Source organism: Halichoerus grypus, chromosome 6, assembly GCF_964656455.1.
Source record: "Halichoerus grypus chromosome 6, mHalGry1.hap1.1, whole genome shotgun sequence".
NCBI classification, from domain to species: Eukaryota; Metazoa; Chordata; class Mammalia; order Carnivora; family Phocidae; genus Halichoerus; species Halichoerus grypus.
The window spans coordinates 86,808,191-86,829,778 of record NC_135717.1 but is presented as its reverse complement, the minus strand read 5'-3'; the positions used below and the strand labels follow the sequence as shown (position 1 = coordinate 86,829,778).

Sequence of the window (21,588 nt, the reverse complement as noted above, 5' to 3'; positions counted from 1 at the left end):
TAGCATGCTCATAAACCTTTTATTTTAAATGTGTTCACTTAGCCATGATTCTGATGTGACTCTCCTTGTAAACTGGACGTAGGACATTTGTTTCTTAACATTTCTGAGGCTCATTAACTACTCCATCCCAGCGGCTCATTAACTAGCCCATTAGGGATTTCACTTCATTCAGGCAGAAGCCTCCACTTGCCCTCACAGAGCCTTTGAGGGCGCCTAATTGGGAACGGTGTGAGGCTCGCTGCAAGGCTGGGGAGAGAGCGGGGCTTTGTCAGGTCTCCCCAGAGGCTGGAGTGGTGGCAGAGGGGTGCGCTCACCTACCTGCTATTCTCCCAATGGGCATGGCGTGCTCCTCGGGTGGGGAGACAGACACCATGATGTGGTTCATGTACGCCAGGTCTTCCCGATGGGAGAGGTTGATGGGCTTCCCTTCCCTATGCAGCCCGTCCTCGGAGAGCCTGGACTGTTTGAAATCCACGGAGTGCCGGGGGTTCAGGATCAAAGGGTGCATGATGGGACTGGGCATCAGCTGGATCACGCGGGTGCTCTCCTGCCGGGGGCTTGATGGCTTCTGGTGGGGCTCGGAGGACGGAGGGCAGTGGTTATTCTCCATGGGAGACACTGACAGGGGGTAGGACTCCTGGTGGTTGTTCTCCTGGTGGAGCCTCGGCCCCTGGGCCCTCTCGGCCGGGGAGAGGCGGCGGATCATGTTGTCCAGGGGGGACCGGAGGGGCCGCTGCTCGGGGTCGGGAGAAGGCCGGTGATTGGCTGTGACAGGTGATCTAGACCGGTGCAACAGTTCAATGGTGGGGGGGTTGTGGTGCACGTTCTCCACTGGTGGCCTTGGGGTCCTCTGGACACAATTATCTGTGGAGCAGAGGGAGAGACAATCACTGACCCCAGTGAATTGTCAGGGGAGGGACCCCACTGCGGTTCTAAAGGTAGTAAACAGTGAGTGGAGCCTGGGCGTGTGCCGGGCAGACTGTCCGTCCCTCGAGACGGAGTGTCTTTTCCACTGCTTAAAAAAACAATTGAAGTGCGCATACTTGAAATTCTTTTCCTACACTAGACAGGCTAAGAATGTCTACAAGCATTCCATTAATCACTTACTAGTGGCTTATAAACACAAGGAAGCCAAACCCATGTTCTTTAGCTTTTGGTTACTTGACTCTTCGACGTGGCTTTTGGGGTCCTTAAGAGTTTCTTTCTAGATGCTTTCACTGACTTACATCTTCATAACTAAATTTATATATTCTCTACTTCTGGGACATTGTTATTGGTGTTAATGATACTATTATTACTATTGCTAAAGTAGCTACTATATCCTTGGTACTGGATTATGTTGTTTAAAATGTATAAAACTCCTCAGTAGGAGATGCTAATACCAGTACTCCTATTTTACAGGTGATAAAATGGAGGCATAAAGAAGTTAAGCAACTTATTCAAAGACACACAGCCGGTGAGGGAACGAGACCCAGACTCCAGTAAGAGTCTAGAATCTAGGTACCCATTACGATATCTGCCACTTTGCTATATACAGAAACCAAGGGGAAAAGTGATAGCAAAACCTGCTTTAAGCATGGACAGTGGGCCCAATTTACAGACTGGCAATCCTGTACTTGAAAGAAGATTTAGGATGACTTTGTTTCCTAAAGTGCACAGACCCTACAAATGCTCAGAGACAGGCAGCAGTAAGTAAGGAAAAGGAGGGACAGACACCTCCAACAATGCCTCTACCCCCTCCCACTTGAACTTTCAAGCTGGTGATATCTGAGCACGGACAACACTGGAAGTGTACACAGCTCAGCAACAGAAGCAGTCCTGTGGGCTGGGATGCGGGGGGACCAGCACACACGTGGCTTTAGGAGTCCCTGCTTAGGGGGAGGAAGGACGAAAATCTGCCTACAAAAATGGAGCTTTCTACAGTGCCTCCCACTCATCTTAATGAGGTTTCTCTGGCCACATCTGCTCCCAGAGCTGTCTCACCAAAACGATGCACATGCTTTCAGGTTCTTGTATGGTCAAAGATTTGTCCATGACTCTAAGTAAAGCAAGTCAAAGATACCTCCCTTTGTCCCTTATGACAGTATCTACATGAAGAACATATAAAGGGGATCTAGGAATCTGACAGGGTTAGTAAACAGAGACCGAGCTGGTAGTGTCTCAAAGTTTTACATAGGATTAATAGAAAAATGAGGATTCCTCTAGATCTCGGTTATATGAGACAGTGAACAAAAGAAATGTTGTTCACGATCACTAAAAGAGCATCTGCTTGAAGGCAAAGGGTTTATTTTGTAACTACTGTGTAACCTGCTGCCGTGAATTTAAAAGTGCTTACTTGTTGGAATAGCTATCAATGGGAGACTGGCTTAATAAATGATACTATATCTCTAAACAATGGAGGATCAGGCAGGTATAAAACGGAATGAGGAGTGCCTTAATATTCTGCTAAGGACTGGTCTCTAGGTTCTATGAGTAGGTATGCAAAGCCAGGTGACGTATTTTGGTATGCTACCACCTTTCTATGATAAAGGAGAAGGGGATTCCAGTTTCCACGCTTGTATCAAACTAACCTTCCTACATATAGAAATGATGGAATCTGGATATAATACATTTACAAAAGTTATTTGAAGGTGCTGGAGAAAACTGAAGGGCATTTTACTCTTGAAAGAAGAGAACTGCACAAGTGAGATCCAAATTTATATAGCCCTGAGGGTCTTCCCCAGTCCCTGTAGCAGGGGGCAGCTAGAAATGAACCACAAGTTGTATAATCTGTCAGGGAACAGAGTATGGGGCTCCAGAATGGCAAAAAATCGAGAAAGCAAATCCTATAAAGGGGAGAGCCGCAGGGGGAATCCACTAAATTGGCACGTAAACTTCCCTCACATCCCTAATATGTGCTCCTGAACGGTGCATGTGCAGTGGGACCTCTAAGGAGTTCAGTGAAAATAACAGCTGTATGGCTGAAAGATAAGAGCAGGAATGTCAGCTACTGGCCACTGGATTGGAGACAGAATTCAGAATTTGAGCCCTAGCAACAAAGGCTCTGTAAACACCTCAGGCTGTTTATTACCCCAGAACAGCCACACCTTAGGAGTAAAGACTAGCTCCAGGACAAAGGGATTTGCCTCAGGGCTACAGGCAAAACTGAAAGAGATCTGCCCTAACCAAATGTTAAGACCAAGCCTCTGCAAACTCAAAGTGACTGGTTAGTCGTTTACCTACTAGAGTAAAAATCAACATTCTTCAGAGGAATATAACATAATCTAGAGTCTCTACAATGTATCATCTATAATGTCCAGTATTCAATAAGGATTTTCGGAACATGTGAAAAAAAAACAGAAAAATGTGACCCATAATCAAGAGGAAAGGCAGTCAACAGAAACAGACTCTGAGATCATCTAGATGTTGGTATTAGCAAAAAAGAACCTCAAAGTAGCTATTAGAAATAAGTGTAAGCACTTGAAGGAAATGATGGTCATAATGAGATATAACAGATGGAGACTGTCAGAAGGGAAATGGAAACTTAAGAAGAAGAGTCTAGGACTGAAAAACACAATATCTGAAACACTGGACTGGATGTACTTAACAGCAGATTGGAGATGACAGAAGGAAGGTTAGTAAATTTGAAGACACATCAATGAAAATCAGAAACAAATAAACAAATAGATCCTCAGTGACCTGTGGAACAATATTAAATGGTCTAATGGACATGTAATTGGAATCCAAGAAGAAGAGAACAGAAAGGATGGGACCAACCGCCCCCCCCCCAAAAAAAAACCCCAAACCGGAATAATGACCAAATGGTCCTCCAATTTGGTAACAACAACAGGAAACTTATAGATCCAAGATGCTCAGCAAATACAAAGCAGGATAAATACAAAAGCTACATCCGGGCATTTCATAGTCAAACTGCTGAAAACCAAAGATAAAGAGAAAATCCCGAAAGCAAACAGAGGAGAAAAAAAGATACACTATGTACACAGGTAAAGTTATACTAATTATGGCTAACTTCTTTTTTAAACACCCAGAGAGAGAGAGAGAGAGAGAGAGCGAGAGTGCAAGCATGCACACAAGAAAGATATAAATGGAGACCCATACACTGAAAGGGACTTAAGAGACACATCAAACATCTGCAATGTACAGACCCTTGTTTGGATTCTGATTAAGGAAACTGTAAAAACACATACGAGGTACTTGGAAAAAATGTAAACATTAATAAGACATTTGATGATATTGAAGAACTGTCAGTTTTCAGGTGATGTGATGGCCTTGTGATTAAGATTTTATAAAGGGTCCTTCTCTTTTCAGACCTGGACTGATATATTTACAGATGAAACTATGTATCTGGAATTTGCTTTAAATTAATTTGGGATGGTGAAGCAGAGAGTAGGTGAGGCACAGAGGAAGCAAGATTGGTCATGAGTTGATCATTGAAGCTGGTGATGGGTACATTGTGGCTCATTAAATAATTCTCTCTAGTTTTGCCTAAGTTTGATATTTTCCACTATAAAAAGTGTTTCTTTTTCTTTTCTTTTCTTTTTTTTTTTTAAAGTACTTAGTCAACCTTGCAAGAATACAGGTTGGGATAACAAGTACTAAATTCTTCACTTTAACCCAAATGCAAATAAATGCTTACAGGGTACTTAATTGATTAGGCCCACGTAGTTAATTTTAATGGCTGAGATGATTAGCATGATAGAAATGACCTACCATCTTTTGGGGATAAGGCAAGTTTTCTTTTCACAGCTAATACGGACCTTGACTCTGCTGTCCCCAAAAATGAATTTATCTCTTCTCTGTCACAGAACATTACCATGATAAGCAACTACTTAAGATGGTTGTGTTTTCAAGTTTTGTGCATTTTCTTCTAAATGCCATATACAGAATATTTCCCTTTACTTAAAAGCGTATTAAGGTTTAAAAATACTTAAGGATAATGAAGACCATGTACTGAAAAATTCTATATCCTGAATCCATTTCCTGTCTTACAAATTTCAAAACAGACACAGGCGTTGGCCAGGAGTCTGGTCACCTGCAGGCTCTCTTTGATGTCTTGGGCTTCAAGGCTCAGTGCATGGGTGTGCACTCGGGGCAAGCCCTAGGAAGTCTGGGTGGACTCTGAGAGGAAGAATTTCCATGCCAAGGGTAAAAGAGGAACTGATGTAATGTCCTGGAGAGATTTCACTCTCCGTTCCTGCCCAGATCTTCGGGAACAATGAAGGAGGGAGAGAGACAGTGCTCTGGATAATCCAACTCAGATTTTACTTTTGACTCAGGGTCCAGGCAGGAACAGGACCTGGAGGAGCTTGATTTATTTATTTCTCTGCAGACACCACTCAAAGAGGAAGTACTTGATGAAGTTGATAACATTAATGGTGGAGAACTGGATCCAAGGGTATTTAATTCCAGGCTCCTGGTGGTCTGGGCACAACCACTGTCAAGGCTGAAAGGCCTGCAATGAGACCTTCCAAGCTTTGTTTCAGTTTGCAAAGCATGCGCCCACGTATGGAGTAGACTCTGCCGTTCCCACCCTGCTGCCTGCTGCCCTGTTATTATAAGTTGGCAGCAGGGTGTGGAAACTTATGAGACCAGAGCCGGCAGGCAGAGAAGCTCCGGACACAGGAAATGCACTGAGCGGACAGTGGGTGCATTAAATCCCCCAGATGTAGGAGTCTTCTGTCTAAAACAAGAAGATTTTTTTGGTCTGGCCTTGATGTCTGGGTTTGTTCTTGGTGAACTGCCCAGCTGGAGAGCTGGGAAATTATCCACATTGCCCTCGGTCTGAAGGTCTTGATATGGGAGGGAAATGCGCAAGAAAGAGGGAGGGAAAGCCACACGTTAATTAGTCAGTGTGGGCATGGAGAGAAGGGGGGAGAAAGACCATGGACTGGCAGGGAACCCATTCTGGTTGAAAGTACTTTCTAATCCCAAACCTTTCTCTTTGTGGACCTCTTTTAGATACAAATACTCCCTTCTTGCCACCAAATAGCCCCAAATAAATGAGGGCTTTAAGTGTGAGGATTACAAAAAAAAGGATTTCTTTTCTTGTTTTCTTTCCTTTTACTTATTAGGAAAGTTTGTCTATTTAAAAGTCATCAAAATTTGACCCAATTTAATCAGGTCATAAAGAATGAATAACTAGTAAACTTAAAACAAACCAACAAAAACTGCCTTTGGTTAAAGTTGTGGGCTTTAAGCAGGAAATTTCCAGGGTAGACCAAAGGCTCAAGCTTCTAACTCACAAAGAAGGATCACATTTCCGAGGATCACATTTCCACCACCTCGCTTTCCCTAAGGCCATGGATGGTGATAAGAGAAGTTAGTCAGGGAGATGCAAATCAACAGGCCCAGCAGGTAATTTACTCATCAGCCTCAGTCCACTGTGTTCCACATTCTCCTGGAAGGAACCACTCACTTCCCAGCATGAATTTGTAAAAGATTAGTGGGAACCACAAATGATATAAAGAATTATAGAGACTAAATGCTCTAGGCCTTCAGATGCAATTCAAAACAGACTTCCTACACATGCTTGGGTTCTGTCACCCCCTGTTATGGGGTGAATCGTGCTACCAGCCTCACCCCACACCCCTCAATTCATATGTTGAAGTCCCAACGCCCTAGTACCTCAGAATGTGACCTTATTTAGAAACAGGTCACTGCAGGTATCATTAATTAAGTCAAGGTTGTATTAGAATAGGGTGGGCCCCTAATCCAATATGACTGATGTCCTTACTTAAAGGAGAATTTGGACATATAGACAGGCATAGACTGCATGATTGGAAGGGGAATGTTTTGCCACACAGTGATTACAAAATATGTGTTGAACCATAGAACCTTCAGTGATGCCAACCATATTTCAAGTAGTGTCGTGGATACAGTGTATGCAAAGGGAAGGAAAAGTGGTCCTTGCTCTCAAGGATATCGTAGTCTAATGGAGAAGGCAGACACATAAAAAAACACAAGGCTAAAGGTGCTGAATTAAGAGTCCGTCACAGGGAGCATGCCATGTGAAGATGAAGGCAGAGATCTACCAGTCAAGGAACACCAAAGATGCCTAGCAAACCAGGAGAAGCTAGGAGAGAGGCCCAGAACAGATTCTCCCTCCCAACCCTCAGAAAGAACTGACCCCGCCTTTACCTTGACCTTGGACTTCCAGCATCCAGAACTGTGAGACAATACATTTCTGTTGGTTAAGCCCCCCAGTTTGTGGCGCTTTGTTATGGCCATCCTAGCACACTAATACACAGCACCCTGCCCCGCCCCTGCCGCCACTCCACAAGGTTCCATCGAGACTCTCCACTGACCCTCTGCTTGCCCATTCAGCCCATTCACTCCATTCAGCAAGTTGCCACGGTCACTGAATTCCCTGGTAGGGCCCGAGAAGAACATCGCCCGAGTTTGCAGTGTATGACTCACAGATGTGTGAGCTCGTCACCAATAAATCCTAGGGGAGCTCCCAGAGTTTTAGAAGCGCTTGCTGAAAAGGGGCTGAAGGAAACAAAATGGGTGACTTGCAGGACTCTGGGGCTTAATCTGTATTCCTGTGCGAGGGACAGCCTCCCAAATGGCTAGCCTCTGCAAGCGGCTCAGTACCAGAGAGCACAGAAGCAAGTCTGCCTGGCCTCCGTCTCAATACGGGGCTGCACAAGAGAAGTGAATGAAGAAATCAACGGGTCAGATTTCAAATGAGCCAATTAAACCTGTGGGGTAAACCTTGTGAATCATTTATAGGGAGGGGGTCAGGGTGGCAGAGATAAGTCGGAGTGCTGGAGAGGGGAAAGAGCAAGATCACAGAGGGCTTCCGGCTCTGGAGGTGAACCCAAACTGCTCCAGTCCTCTTATTTCAAAGGGCTCAGATAGCACTTCCCCAGGGGGAACAGGAAGTTTCTTGAAAACTTCCTGGCTACCTGGGGAGAGTTAGTCATGCATATTAGGGATCTCTGGCGCTAAAACTTCTGGCATAGTCGGGGAGCCAGCTAGCCCCTGGGCTAAGAGCAGCCTCTACAGGACTGGATGGAGGAAGCCAGAGGAGGGAGGGAAGTGAGTGGGTCCTCCCTGAAGTACACTGAGCCCCCCCACCCCCAGATGAAAAGAGGCTCTGGGCACCATCCCAGGGCCTCCACACTTTCCCATCACAATGAAATGCCGCATCTGGGGCCAAGGGTCAGAGGGTAAAAGGTCATGCTACCCCAGACTCTGAAATACAGGAAGCAAAGCAGGAAGAAGAGGCCCTAGGGAGGCACGGAGGACTTAGAGGAGAGTAGAAGGATGGAGCAAGGGGAAGAGGTGGTACCTGGTGCCCTGGGGACAACGGGAAGTCAAGACTGGGGCCTGGTCTTCCTCTGCTGGAACCTCATTATCTCCAGCCAGATATAAGAATCCCAGAATTGAAAGGGGGCACAAAAGGTTAATCTTATGGTTCTTACATGTGAGAGGAGACAGCTGGAAGATTAATAGGTCCCAAAGGGGTCACTGAGGGCCTACCATACGCCAGGTACTTCGAGGTAACAAAGCACAAACACTGCTCCTTTTCAAAATGGGCTGTGTCCTGAGAGCAACTGAAGTTGGCACTTTCAATGTGGTTTCCCACAGAATCTAACAGAGGGGGCCTGGTTCGTCCATGAAGGCATTCTGGTATCATGGCGTGGGTAGGCAGCAGGCCCTTCCGACGTCCACAATGCAGAAATGTATGTGGTGTTTGCACAAAGTGCACTCGGTCACAATAACGGGAATAGTTAGGAAAACTGGGATTGGAGGTAAGAAATAAAACCAACCATTGCACAGCAACGTGAATATACTTAACACTACTGAACTGTCATGTAAGCTTACAAGTGGCTAAGATGGTAAATGTTATGTGTATTTTATCACAATTCAATATTTGTTTAGGTTTAAAAGACAAGAAGAAGGAAAAAAACCCCAACCAAACAGTGGTTAAGAGATATCAAATAATGATAATGAATAACAATTATTGAGTGCTTGCTATGTGATAGTTGTTGTTCTAAGGGCATTTTCCATATTAACTTGATTTTTATATCAGAAAAATTATAAGCAGGTTTGCTGGCATCTGCCACACCGTACCCTGGTCAGGGGACCTGGCTTGGCCTCCTAATCTTCCCAGTTCTACTCATTGGTCCATCTTCTGTCCCGTTTTCAGGGAGTTTGCACAAAACACATGGTGGAAACTGACACAAGGAAGTTAAGTAACTTGCCTAAAGTCACACAGCCAGTAAATGGGGGAGCTGGGATTAGAACCCAGATGGTTGGGATCCAGAGCGCGCGCGCACTCACGCACGGGCACACATCATTATGCTCTCTAGGTCCGTCATGCATTACAGGGTTAGCATCGATGTCAAGCCCCAGCCAATGGCCTCCTTGACTCTATCTATCTATCTATCTATCTATCTATCTATCTATCTATCTATCTATCTATCTATCTGTCAGAGAGAGAGAGAGAGAGAGCACAAGTAGGCAGAGAGGCAGGCAGAGGGAAAGGAAGAAGCAGGCTCCCCGCTGAGCAGAGAGCCTGACATGGGGCTCAGTCCCAGGACCCTGCGATCATGACTGAGCCAAAGGCAGACGCTTAACTGACTGAGACACCCAGGTGCCCCTCCTTGACACTTCAATTGTCAACATGATCTCAGAGAAGTTTTTACAACAACCTGTAACAGGATGGCTGGATCAGCTATAAACTTCATCTACTCTGGTGTCTTGTCAGCAGCTATACTGAGGAAGCAGCTCCCAAAGAGTGACCAGCACCAAGGGGCTGCTTCCCAAGGGGGATGACAGCCAGGGCTTCTGCTCTCAGAAGCCAGTGCCAGACTCTGAACTCACATTTCTCACGGGCTGGGGCATTTTCTTCATGCTAAGTCCATTCATTCAGAGGTAGTCAAAGATCTACAGTGGGTTAATTCAGTCCAAATCAGCATGAGTTTTTGACACCATGACTTGCAGACATATAGTGGTGTCTCCAAAGTTGTCTTTGATGGGGCACCTGGGTGGCTCATTTGGTTAAGTGTCTGACTCTAGTTTTGGCTCAGATCATGATCTTGGGGTCGGGAGATTGAGCGCTGTGTTGGGCTCCACGCTCAGTGCAGAGTCTGCTTGAGATTCTCTCTCTCCCTCTCCCTTTGCTCCTCCCCTGCATGAGCTCTCGCTCTCAAATAAATAACATTTAAAAAAAAACTTATCCCTGACCTTTTTGTTTGTTTAGATTTGGCAGTTTCAAGTACCATGAGGCAGAAAAATTATAAGCAGGTTTGCTGGCATCTGCCACACCGTACCCTGGTTAGGGGACCTGGCTTGGCCTCCTAATCTCCCCAATTCTACTCATTGCTCCATCTTCTGTCCCGTTTTCAGGGTGTTTGCACAAAACACATGAACAAAAATGTTATTTTGGTTGGCTCATTCATGCTACAATGGAATGAACACAGGCATGAGAGCTAAGTGGACCCAGGGCTAAGTCTCAGTTTTGCTACTTGGTAGCTGTGTGGTCTGGAGGCTCTTAGCTTCTATCATCTCATCCGTAAAGTGGGGATAACATTACCTTCCTTATAGGGTAATTGTGAAGATGAAATGATTTGGACATGTAAGAGCTTAGAACAGGGCCTGGCACACAATAAGAGTTAGCTAATATTTTGTTCCTATGAAGCAGATTCATATACCTCATCTTCTTTAATTATCTCATTAAAATTGTGTAAAGTTTCCTTCCTCCAAAGCAGTCTTTGGGCACTTGGATTTGGCAGTAGAGGGGATTGGGGGTGGAGGGGAAATATTTCCCTCAATAAAGCAATCACATAAATGAAAATCTCTGGGCTATTGCAGAATGCATGGCACCCTCCCTACTCCCCACAAAGAAACGACTTGTCTCTATTCTCTGGGCCATTACCATGTACTGGTTGTAGGGAGAACTGAGGTCAACTGTTTCGACACTTGAAAGTTCTATCACTTAGGATTTCCATGTCCACCGAGTGAAAAAGAGCTGCCTGCCCCAGAGCAACACCTGTGTCTTCAAAGTGTGTCCACTGTTGCAGGAACAATCACAACACTGCATGTGTGAGGATTTTCAAATTAAAGTGATTAAAAATCACCTCCCACTCTCTTAGATAGGACACAGGAGAGGGTGGGACTATAGAGTTGAAATTACAAGAGGGTCCCCCACAGGAGTCATGGGATGAGAGCATATGATAAACACAACTCTTGTTCCTTCTCTCTACAGACTTGGGCCTGTCCAGTCCGACAGGGGTAACTCTATGGAGCTGGCCCCATTTGGAGACTAGCTCAACTGGAAGCATATTTTATACCGCTCAATGAGCTTTTCAGGAATCACTATGCAAGTAGTTTTAACACCAGTAGGGCTACTGGCGATCGAATATATACTTAGGGACAAAGCCTTTCTTGTAATTATTCCATAGGAGTTATAAGTAACTGATTTTAGAACCTAAGGTGTCAAAAGAAGTTGATATTATCACTGTGTGTGACAAAACGCATTTATTTTATCATCATTTGCTGATCTGAAATTTCTAAGGATGTTTTACCTCCTGGTTTTGGTGAAAGAAACAGTATCATTTTTTTGCTGGAGGAGTCCTGTTTCCTTCTTACATAACTATCTACCTAACATCTAACTCATTCATATTATGCAGATAAAATGAGCCACAACAATCAAAGAAAAATCCACCTGCACTGAGGCTTTCAGTCATGAGATAAGGGGATGGTGCCACTCTTGGTTTGACCACTAAGAGGGGTAATATTACCAGCAGTTCCTGGTAAGGTGAGACACGGGAGGACAGAGAGATGTTTAACTGATTCCGAGCAACACCAAACAAGACACACTTTGGACTTTCTGGATTTTAGTTGCCCAAGACCCTGACAGTAGAGAATGTATCTTATTTACCTTCCTATCACCCAGGGAGACCCAGACTTTGGAGGGAATGTAGGATTTGGGAGTGTAGGAGATCTGATACCATTCAGCCTAACCCCTGTCTCACAACTGGGGAAACTGAGGGCCAGAGAAGAGAAACTCTGCCCTTAAGCTTTGTTCTGGCAGAATAGAGGATTTGCTGGTTTCCTAACTTCCAAATCCCATCTTTTAAAAAATTTGATCGAAGCTCACCATGCGTGCCAGGTGGTCCGGGGTGGTCCTGCTTTGTGCCCGTTGTACCTGCTGGAGGAGTCCTGTTTCCTTGTCACAGTGGCTCGGGATGGGTGAGAGATTACACAAGGCTGCCTTCATTGTAGAATACTGTGCTCTCACATAAGTAAATAAGGGAAGAGGGCGGCCATGCTGGTTCTCCTAGACCTGGGCGGTCAGCGGAGGACTGCTTTGCCCCAGGCATGACACAATTTCAGAACTGTGTACAATACGGAGATGACGAATGTTTACAAAATAAAGGGTAATGGAATTCCTGGGATTGCCCACCTCTTCCCTCAGAGCCTGGAGGGCAGCCTCTGAGCTGTAACACCAACTTCCTAGCTCCGGGCACGGGCACACATCTGCAGTCGCAGGGAGGGGGTAAACGAAGCTTTGTCCTTGCACTTCACTCTGCGCACCTCACTGTGCCAGGCTGCCGAGGGGCCACGCCCGTTCTCCTCTGGGATGTTCCTGCTCTCTTTCCTGTCACATTATCTGTGTGTCAGGTCAGTCCCATCAATGGCAACTTACTTTTACAAAGGACTGTGCCCCCAGGGATGTGGACCAGACCACAGGGGATAGAATATTCGATATGTACAATCTCACTTTACAGAGTTGGGTTTTTTTTTTGGGGGGGGGATCTTTCTGTACGTTAACAGATGTCCATTATTAGTGTTTTACCACTCACAAGGAAGTGTGGCGGCATTAATTCTAGAGACCAATCATGGTGAGCTGGGTACTTTTTCTTTTTGGTGGAGAAAAGGGAACAAGGTAGGAGCTGTTTGGAAGTGGGGACCTTGTACTGGTTGATTCCCCTCCCTGGAGGGTCCCCCTGTCACCAATGGCAGCTGGGGGGCAGGCAGCTTGTGCATATCACTATACAGATCTTCTCAGCTGATACCATCTGACAAAGACCTAAACTTCCCTTCTCGCATGTCCATCTGTTCACCTGAGAGAATGTGCGGTGTCTAAACAGGCATGGACCCTCTGGTCTTGATTCCTGGCTGACGGCTTAAAGGAATGGTCTCTGAGAACACACTCCTTTTAAGAGCTGGCTCTGAAGCGAGCGCACTGGTCCACGGGGTGATGAAGCCCTTGACCTTGGTCTCATTAGTTCCATCCTTTAACCTAGGGAATCACCACCACCGACATCCTAACACCCGAGAGCACAGCTCATTATGGCATATGGAGCAGCACATCTGTATGTACTTGGTCTGAGAGCAGCTCTGAGAGTATGCCCGGCTTTCTCTATTGATTAGCTCCTGCAAATGAGAAGAACAACAAACACCTACTTCGGAGTCAATCCAAGGTGGAAGGACTTGCGGTGAGAGACCAGAAGCTTCCCATGACATTTGGGAATAAAAAGAGGAATACGAATTCCAAATGGGATTTTTTTTTTTTTTTTTAAATAATGAGTACAGGAGAGAGAGACAGGAGGGGGGGAAAAAAGCCCATCACACACCTTTTGTATCCGAAGAGGCAAGCTAGGTAATATGATTCTTGCCTATGTCAAGCTTCAGTAAACCCACCTCCTCTTCTCTGGAATAGCTGTTGGCTATTATGCAAGCCGGAAATGTACATGGCAGGAAGAGCAAAAGAACAGAGAAACCGAATTGGGGGGGGGCAGCTGCTAAATTAAGCAAGGGTAAAGCTGGGGGAAGAAAGGATGAGAGAAACAGGCAGGGAGCAGGCAAGAGCCGCTCGTTTATTCCCCATCACGAAAGCAAGGGGGCCTGCTGTGAGACACTTGGCACGAGGAAGGGATGGCAGTCGCCTGGAGTCAGGCTCTCTTTTGTGAAGTGTTAATTAAGAAAACAAATAACTTCTCATTTTTTAATTTACCAACAACAAAACAAAACATGAGCCCTGCTCCTGAGAAGGCTCAATCAATTTAAGGAAATATCCCAAGGAACCGGGATTGGAGGCCCCGAGTAATCCAGTCCTAAGAAAAATGGCAAGTTGAAAAGCATTACTTTGTGTCCCCGTGTCTATTGTCTAACCGATGCGCGCACACATGGACATCACGCTCCTCAGAGGCACGATGCATCGCTGCTCAACAGAATCACGCATCAAGTTAAGACTTTAATAACCTAGGTCTGCACCCAAACACCTGCTTTGGAATGATGTCCAGTGCCACAGTTCAATTCTGGTCTTTTGTTTCTGTTTCCTACCAATGATTTTAGGACTGCTGGGACTTACCAGAGAAGAGCAGCCCGGGGCTTAGCAGGTACATCTGAGGTAGGCACTTATGTTGAGTACACTGCAAGAAGCCGCCTTCGGTGCACGAAGGAGGAACCCCTGGTCCACCAGAGTTCACAGGGTTTGAGTCCGTCTTGTTCCCCCAGCTTTTATTACCCTCTACTCACAAATTTTCAAAGACCCCCATTACTCTCCTTCATCAAAGCCCTCTCCATTCTGGGTCCAATATGAGTGCCTTGGACTAGCTCTGCAAAAGCAAAATGTTGATTGTTGTTGAAATGGGGTGATGGCTCACGGGGGTTTACTTACTTCATTCTCTCTATTTGGGAGAAATCTCTATTGTTTGACATTATGCAGAACAAAAGGTTGAGGGGGGAAAAACGATAAGCCTTATAACCCAAGTCATCTGATGGCTCTCTTGTTCCAGGGACTCACTCCATCCTACCTATTCTCTCTGCCTGGAGGGTTCCCCACTTCATCCTTGCTTACCAGAATTCTGCTGGACCATCAAGGAAGCCTCCAGAACCACCTGCTTCATGAGGCTGACCCTGATGCTTGTGCCTAGATGTAATTTCCACCCCACTGACTCTCAACAGCTATGCTTTGATACTCATCCATGTACCTCATTTCTCTATCAGACTGCAGAGAACCAAGAGTATATCTCATTCATCTTGGCATTTCCCTCAGTGTCTTCTATAAAGCAAGCACTCAATACATGTTTGTTCAATGACAAACGAATCATGTGAATAAGAACAACTTATCAAATAAACAATGACACCTCTTGGATTGTCTAAACCTCACGCAAGGAAAGAAAAGCCTCCTCTGGTACCTTCTTCATGGTTCTGATGCAGGATGACTTCTGGCTGTGTGTGTATAGAGTTTCCAGGATGGAAGAACGGTGAAAAAAGAATCCGAGGTTTTCTCTGCTTCAGAATATGCTGAAGGAGTTCATAGAGCACATCACCTGGAAAGAAAAAGGAAAGAGAACTAGAGCAATGGGAATATTCGACTCTCTATTGTTGGCACAGAACTAAAGACATAATGGCGAGCCAGGTCCGCATGCCACCTACCCCCATGGAGCACGCGGGGGAAACGCAGAGGGTTGGAGCCATGTGCTTGTTTTTTCATTGGACTTTTTAAATTGTGCAAGTAATATACGAAGATAGTTTAAAAAGCGCTGAAAACCAGAAAGAAAACAAAAATCACCTATAATCCTATCACTAAGAGAAAGAAGTCCTATTCCTACCACCTATGGTTTTATAGTTAGAATCAGGCTTGTACTAGTTTCATACCTCTCTTTTTCCCTTCACGTTATTGAACTGCTCCACTAGCTGCAAAATGAGAGCCCATCACGCGGATGCACCAGACTTTATTGGACGTTTCAATGACTCCAATTTATCGCTATTATTCTTGTGAAAAATATTCTTTTCACATCATTCTTTGCTTGCATTTCAGATTAACCAAAGAAGGATTATGAAGTCATTAAGTATGAAAATTTTTAATGTTCCACTGGCAATTCATACATTCTTCATAGAGATCTTCCAACGGAAAAAAATTGCCTTTCGAACCCACTCTAATCCCAGGCAAGAAGAGAATGAGGATGAAAAAAATGCACAAGTCTGGTCAGAGGTGCTGACTATTGAAGATACTCTATAAAGAATGGCATGTTCTGGGATGCTTACCTCCTTTAAAAATACACACAGGCATTGCTCCAAGGCTCTACAGTCTCTAGAAAATCATCTCTAGATGTCAGCCCCTTGCGGAGGATGGTGGGGGCTCGTCTGAGCTAGGGCCCTCTGTTCTGATATATCTGGTATTTAAAGTGTCCACTGAGTAATTAGCAAAAACAAAAAACCCACCCAAAAAACCAAAAGCACAAAAAAGCCCCCCAAAACCTGTCATGGTCTTGTCCCACCCCTTTGGCTTAGATCCAAGTTCAAAAATGCAGGTGGGTGCTCAAAACCCCTTAGGGGTGGGTGATTAATCTTTAATATACCACAGGCTTTTCTGACTGTCCCCCTACGCCCTTCCATATGCAGATATGCAGTCAACAATTGTACCAATCAATGGGCTTTTGTCTCTAATTTTAGCTATTTTTAACAGATACTTTAATTAACAACTTAATTTAACTGCGTATTTTGGGCTACTGCTAAATTTTTTTTTCTTTTAAATTCTGTCTGAACCTGAGAAACGCTCCATATTAATTTCTTTCTTTCTGCAAACCATTTGTACCAAATAAAGTTCGAGGGTATTCTGTTCTAAGAGATTCCTGTGGTGCCTTTGTGTCTTTGCTTTGACTTTATTCCTTCCTCTACCTTTGAGTTTGGGTGGTTATTAATATTACTTAGTGACACTATTTACTATTAGGATTCAATAAAGAAAAAGACTTTAAAGAGCTGAAGGCCAGCATGTCATTTAGGCATTTCCTGCTAATGACATGGGTGAGAGGACGCAGAGGGTTTCTGCACCAGACTTGGAAGAATGTTCTGTGGAAGGTAGAACTATGGCACACACGAGTGCGTTTTTTGAGCTGGGAAGGCTTGGAGCACATCTAATCTGAACCTAGTAGTCATGGTAATGTCGTCTCTGATGAGAGGAGGGTACAGAGCCTGAAATACAGTCCTATTTTAATGATTCATATTTTAATCGCTTACAAAAATAAGTCCCTAATCAACACTTTGTTTCTTTTGGTGTAGTGTAATGTCTTCCTGAACTTTTCTTAATTTCCATGGCCTCACACCCGCTGGGTTTTATCCTGTGGGTTTGAGCAATGCTTTATTTCGGTAGTACGCGGAAAGAGAAAACGCAACACTGAAAAATGTGTTCCTGATGATTAGTATTACTAAAAAAAATGGCCAGTAATTAGTGTATCCATTTTGGAAGAGGAGGCCAGGAAATACAAATTTAGTGTCTGTGAGGGTGTTCAACTTTGTTCGCTCAGAGAGGCAGGCTGATGTGGCGGGGAAGGCACAGACTTGCAGATGCAGGCGGCCCAGCCCCTCTGCACCTGGTGACCTTGAACAAGTCCCTGAACTTCCCTGTGAAATGCAAATGACATCTACCTTCCAAGTCTGCTGCAAAAGTTCAATGAGGGGAATGTGGCAAAGCACCTGGAGCAGGCGTGTGTGCCATGCATGTTACCCGCTGACCTCTCATCAGAGGTTGCTCTTGGGGCTCCAGAAGCTCTGCCATGTGCTGATTTAAGACCTGGCAGGTCACTTTTTTTTGTGTTTCCATTTCTCTATGTACATACAGGAAGCGAGGCAACAAAGCAGAACGGGGAAGAGTCTAGGCTCTGGAGTCAGACCAGGGTCTTAGGCATGTCCTTTACCCTCTCTAGGCCTCAGTTCCTTGGTCTACAAAATGGCCATGTTAACAGCATCTACCTCAGAATTCGTGTAAGGACGGGATGAGGTAATCCCTGTAATGAGCTCATCACGGGGGCTCGGCAAACAGCAAGAACGCAGCAAACATGAGTTGTTTTTGTGACCACAGCTATCCCCGCCACCATCACGGTTCCTACTGGTATTATTACAGTGCTGTAGGACAGAGCTGTAGACCCTTAAGGCAGTCTCTCATGGAGAACAACGAGTGTGTGGGTCATGGTCATTGTTATGCTCCCCCTGCAGAAAGGGCAAAGGTTAACTGAGGCCATTCACCCATCTTGGCTTCTGTGGATCCCTCTTGCTGAGCCCCTCCCCTGGGCCTGCTGGGCAGGCCCACAGACTGGCTGACAGGCCCTCCACCCCAGACTCTCCCAGCCTTCTGTGCTGGCTCTCTTCTGTCCCTCATCCCAAAGCTGGCAAAGGGAGCTCCTGTCTCTGTGCGAGAGAAAGCAGGAGAGGGGTGAATCAAGTGGAACTGTGCCAGTTCTTACCTAAACCATTAGCCCGTGATGAGAACTAGTGAGATCACATTCGTAAGTGCCACCTGGGATGGCTGGTTAATGGGTGTGAGCATGGGCCAAAGGTCCCACATTCCAAGCCAGGAAAAAATGGAATTTGAAGACTGTAGAGGATGGCCATAGATGGATCAGTCCATTCACAGACATGTTTCCTCAGCAACCAGGGGCTCAGTTGGGGAATGTGGCTGGCTTAGCACAAATGCATCGGGACTATGGGGGAGAAACCAACGTACGGTGCATAGCCTGGGTACATGTGGTTGGGCAGTGACAGTGTGTGCCCAGTAACAGCTTGGAATCTTAGGATTCTAGAGGTTACTTAGAGCGACTCAAACTTGTGTTCAGTAGAAGTCCCCTGCCTCCCCTTCCCCTGCCAAGAAGTAGGTTTGGCTGAGTACTTCCAAGGATGGGCGGCCGGCCACAAACATAAGCAAACCATTTTTGGACAGCTCTAGTTGATAGAAAGTTCTTCTGTTGAGTTGGAACTTGGCCTCCCCTGCAAACTCATGTACCTCAGTTCCTAGTTTTGGCTCTGGAACAGAGAACATGTGTCTTGTCTACAACAGTTTTCTAAATAAATAAAGACCCCCCCCACCCCCGCCATCCTCTCCCATCTCTACTGCCTCCTGTTCTCGCCAACACCCAGCCTGTTCTCCTGTTACACCTTAAAAATGTTCGTATATACACAGAAGATCACATCTAAAAAGTAGTATTAACAAAAAGGTCTCTGGAATAAAAAACGAGAGTCGAAAATAAGTTATATTTATTTGCCTGCTGAAAATAAAGAGCACGAGCCATAGCACTGTATATCTAACTTAGCTAATGACCACTGGCTTGAATTCAAAAGGCACTTGTCACAAAATTCTTGGCCCATTTGATTCATGATAAATCTTCTCTGTCTTCCCAGAAAAGCAATACCTAGTGCTAACTGTAAAAGGCGCTTCCATTGTACTAAGCAATGGAACCAAGGCTCCTGTTTAAGGGACAAGAGCTATTGTTGGTTTCTCTCTACATCTTCATGCTTATAGACATGGTTCACACATACACATGTATGTACAGAGGTGATGCTGCTGTGAAGCTGGTGAGTTGCAGGGCTTTCACCTGCATAGGCTCCTGGCAGGAGCCCTAAAGCCATATGTGTCCCCCAAATTATAAGCTTCAGGCCCCATAAAACCTAGATATCCCCCTGAGTGGGTGCACGCACGCATGGACACACACACACGGATGCACACACACGCATACAACACAGAAACCCACAGACTAAACACACATGTAATTCTGTAGTGGTGATCTTGATGTGAAAAGCCAGGCATCCACTCAAAGAATACGAAATTCTATTATTTTATTTGTAATTTGTTTCCAACGGATAGTAAAGAGAGTGAACAAACCTGCCGCAAGTTGCCTTATCAATGTTCCTCGTGTCTGAAGACTGAGAATAGACAGATGCTGTTTGGGGGGTTAAGGTTTCTTTCCTTTTGAGGGAAGAGCCCAGGCTCTGGGGCAAGAGGTCCCAGGTCCCCCTGGGTCCTCTATTTGTCAGCTGCATGCCCTCAGGCAAATACTCTTTCTCTGTGAGGCTTAACTCCAGGCTTAGTGAAACATTCTTTTGTCTCAAACGAGAATAATGCCACAGACTTGGCAGGGCTGATAGGAAGATCAAGTGAGATGATATGAACAAGCACCAGCCCCACGTCTGCGATAATGTGGGCTCAATAGATGGCACCCCTTGTGATTTGATGATTATTCACAGACGTGTCTCAAAAAATCTGGAAACCATTTGCTTTGCTTCAACACTTTTGTATTTAAAGCGCCTATACAAGTTTCATGAAGTCACATTCATATGTATTGAATATGTGTTTTCCCAGTTGACATCATTTCACATAGACATTTCTAGTTCAGTCTCTCTCACTCCCCTAGTTCACAGTTGTATCTTCAACCTCTTTCTATGGGATTCTTCCCTTTAGCATTTAAGCAGTGTCCGGTTTTTCCTGTTTTCTGCACATACACACACCCCTTGTCCCCATCTTCCCCTCCAGGTACTGCTCCTGGTTCGCTGGTCCCAGCATGGCCAAGCTTGGCCCAAGGAGCTGTCCAACTCTGTTCTTGCCACTTCCTACCCCTTCTACTGCGGACCTCCTCGTGGTCAAACCAGAGGGCAATGGTCGGTACTTGGGGACTCTGCCTTTCAGCAATATTCATCAGTAGCGCTCACTATCTGCCTCCTCCTAGAACAGTCCATGGCTTGGGACGTTCCTACCCCTCCTGATTTTCTTTCCACCTCCTCCAACCCTGCAACAGTAAGGCTCCCCAGGCTCCCACTGGTCTTTCTCCCTGGTAATCTCACCTACTCCCATGGCCTCCATCAGCCCATTGATGCTAAATCTACTCCAGCCAGGCATTTCTTCTCAACTCCAGAACCTTCAGTTATCTCCTAGATACTTCCCTTTTGCATGACATACAGACACCACACATTTAATGTGTTGAACGTAAAAGTCTTTACAACCCACATGGTGTTTCCTAGCACAGTGAATGCCCGGTTGTTCAGGCCAGAAACCCAGGAGTCATGCTTAATTAACTCTTCTCTTTCTCTCATCCAAAATCTAACCAGTCACCAAGACTTTCAGACTCTGCCTTCTAAATACTCCTGGTGTCACCCCCTTCTCCCTGCTGATCCCATCTTAGTTCAGGTCACCACCACTGTTCCTGAATGCCAGCTAAGCCAACTGCCCACATCCACTCTTCACCTTTGCACTTTGTCATGCCAATCTCTGCTTAAAATGCTGAATGGCTTCTACCTGTTTTTATAATAACCTTTAGGGTTCTGAACATGACCTGCAAGGCCCTGTGTAATCTACTCAAGAAATAATAAGTGGCTCGATGAATAGTTGTAAAGCCACAGTATATTCCTTTATATTTACATCCTCCAACTTTGTTTAGCAAGTCCCATACTGTGGGTGGCTTGGGCATTTCCAGTTCTTATAATTATAACTAGGATTGCTAAGGGCATTTTTTCCCCACTGCCATTGGACTGTGTCCTTGGGATATTTTCTTCAAATGTTATTATCAGTGAAAGTGTCTGATCACTTTTAAAGTTCTTATCCATTCCCTGTTCTGCAGAAGGCTGGGACCCATGCATAGTGTCATCTACAAGGCTACCCAGAGCCCCTCCCCTGGGGTTTCACAATGTTTAACTTCTTGAGTTCAGTAGGTTGAAAGCAGATTTTTATTTAACATTCTTAAAATTTGCATTTTTCAGGTGATGATTTACTATGTGCATATCCTCATCTGAAGATTATCTGAAGTAACACATTCTTAAATTTGCAAACTGTCCTCTTTTCTTTCTCTCGCTTTTCTGTTTTTA

General features: G+C 45.2%; 1 protein-coding gene across 7 annotated transcripts in view; it reads right to left on the bottom strand.

The window, feature by feature from the left end:
- The window catches only part of ETV6 (ETS variant transcription factor 6), a 235,785-nt gene that overhangs the window by 20,829 nt on the left and 193,368 nt on the right, over nucleotides 1–21,588 (bottom strand). For all 7 annotated transcript variants that reach the window (XR_013449080.1, XM_078075617.1, XM_036076223.2 and 4 more), the window contains 2 exons: nucleotides 15,156–15,290; nucleotides 319–864 (listed from right to left, as the gene is read on the bottom strand). Coding sequence is in view for 6 of the 7 variants with exons in the window: in XM_078075617.1 (XP_077931743.1) it covers nucleotides 319–864; nucleotides 15,156–15,290 (681 nt within the window). In the remaining variant the exon portion in view is untranslated. The remainder of the gene's footprint in view (nucleotides 1–318; nucleotides 865–15,155; nucleotides 15,291–21,588) is intronic.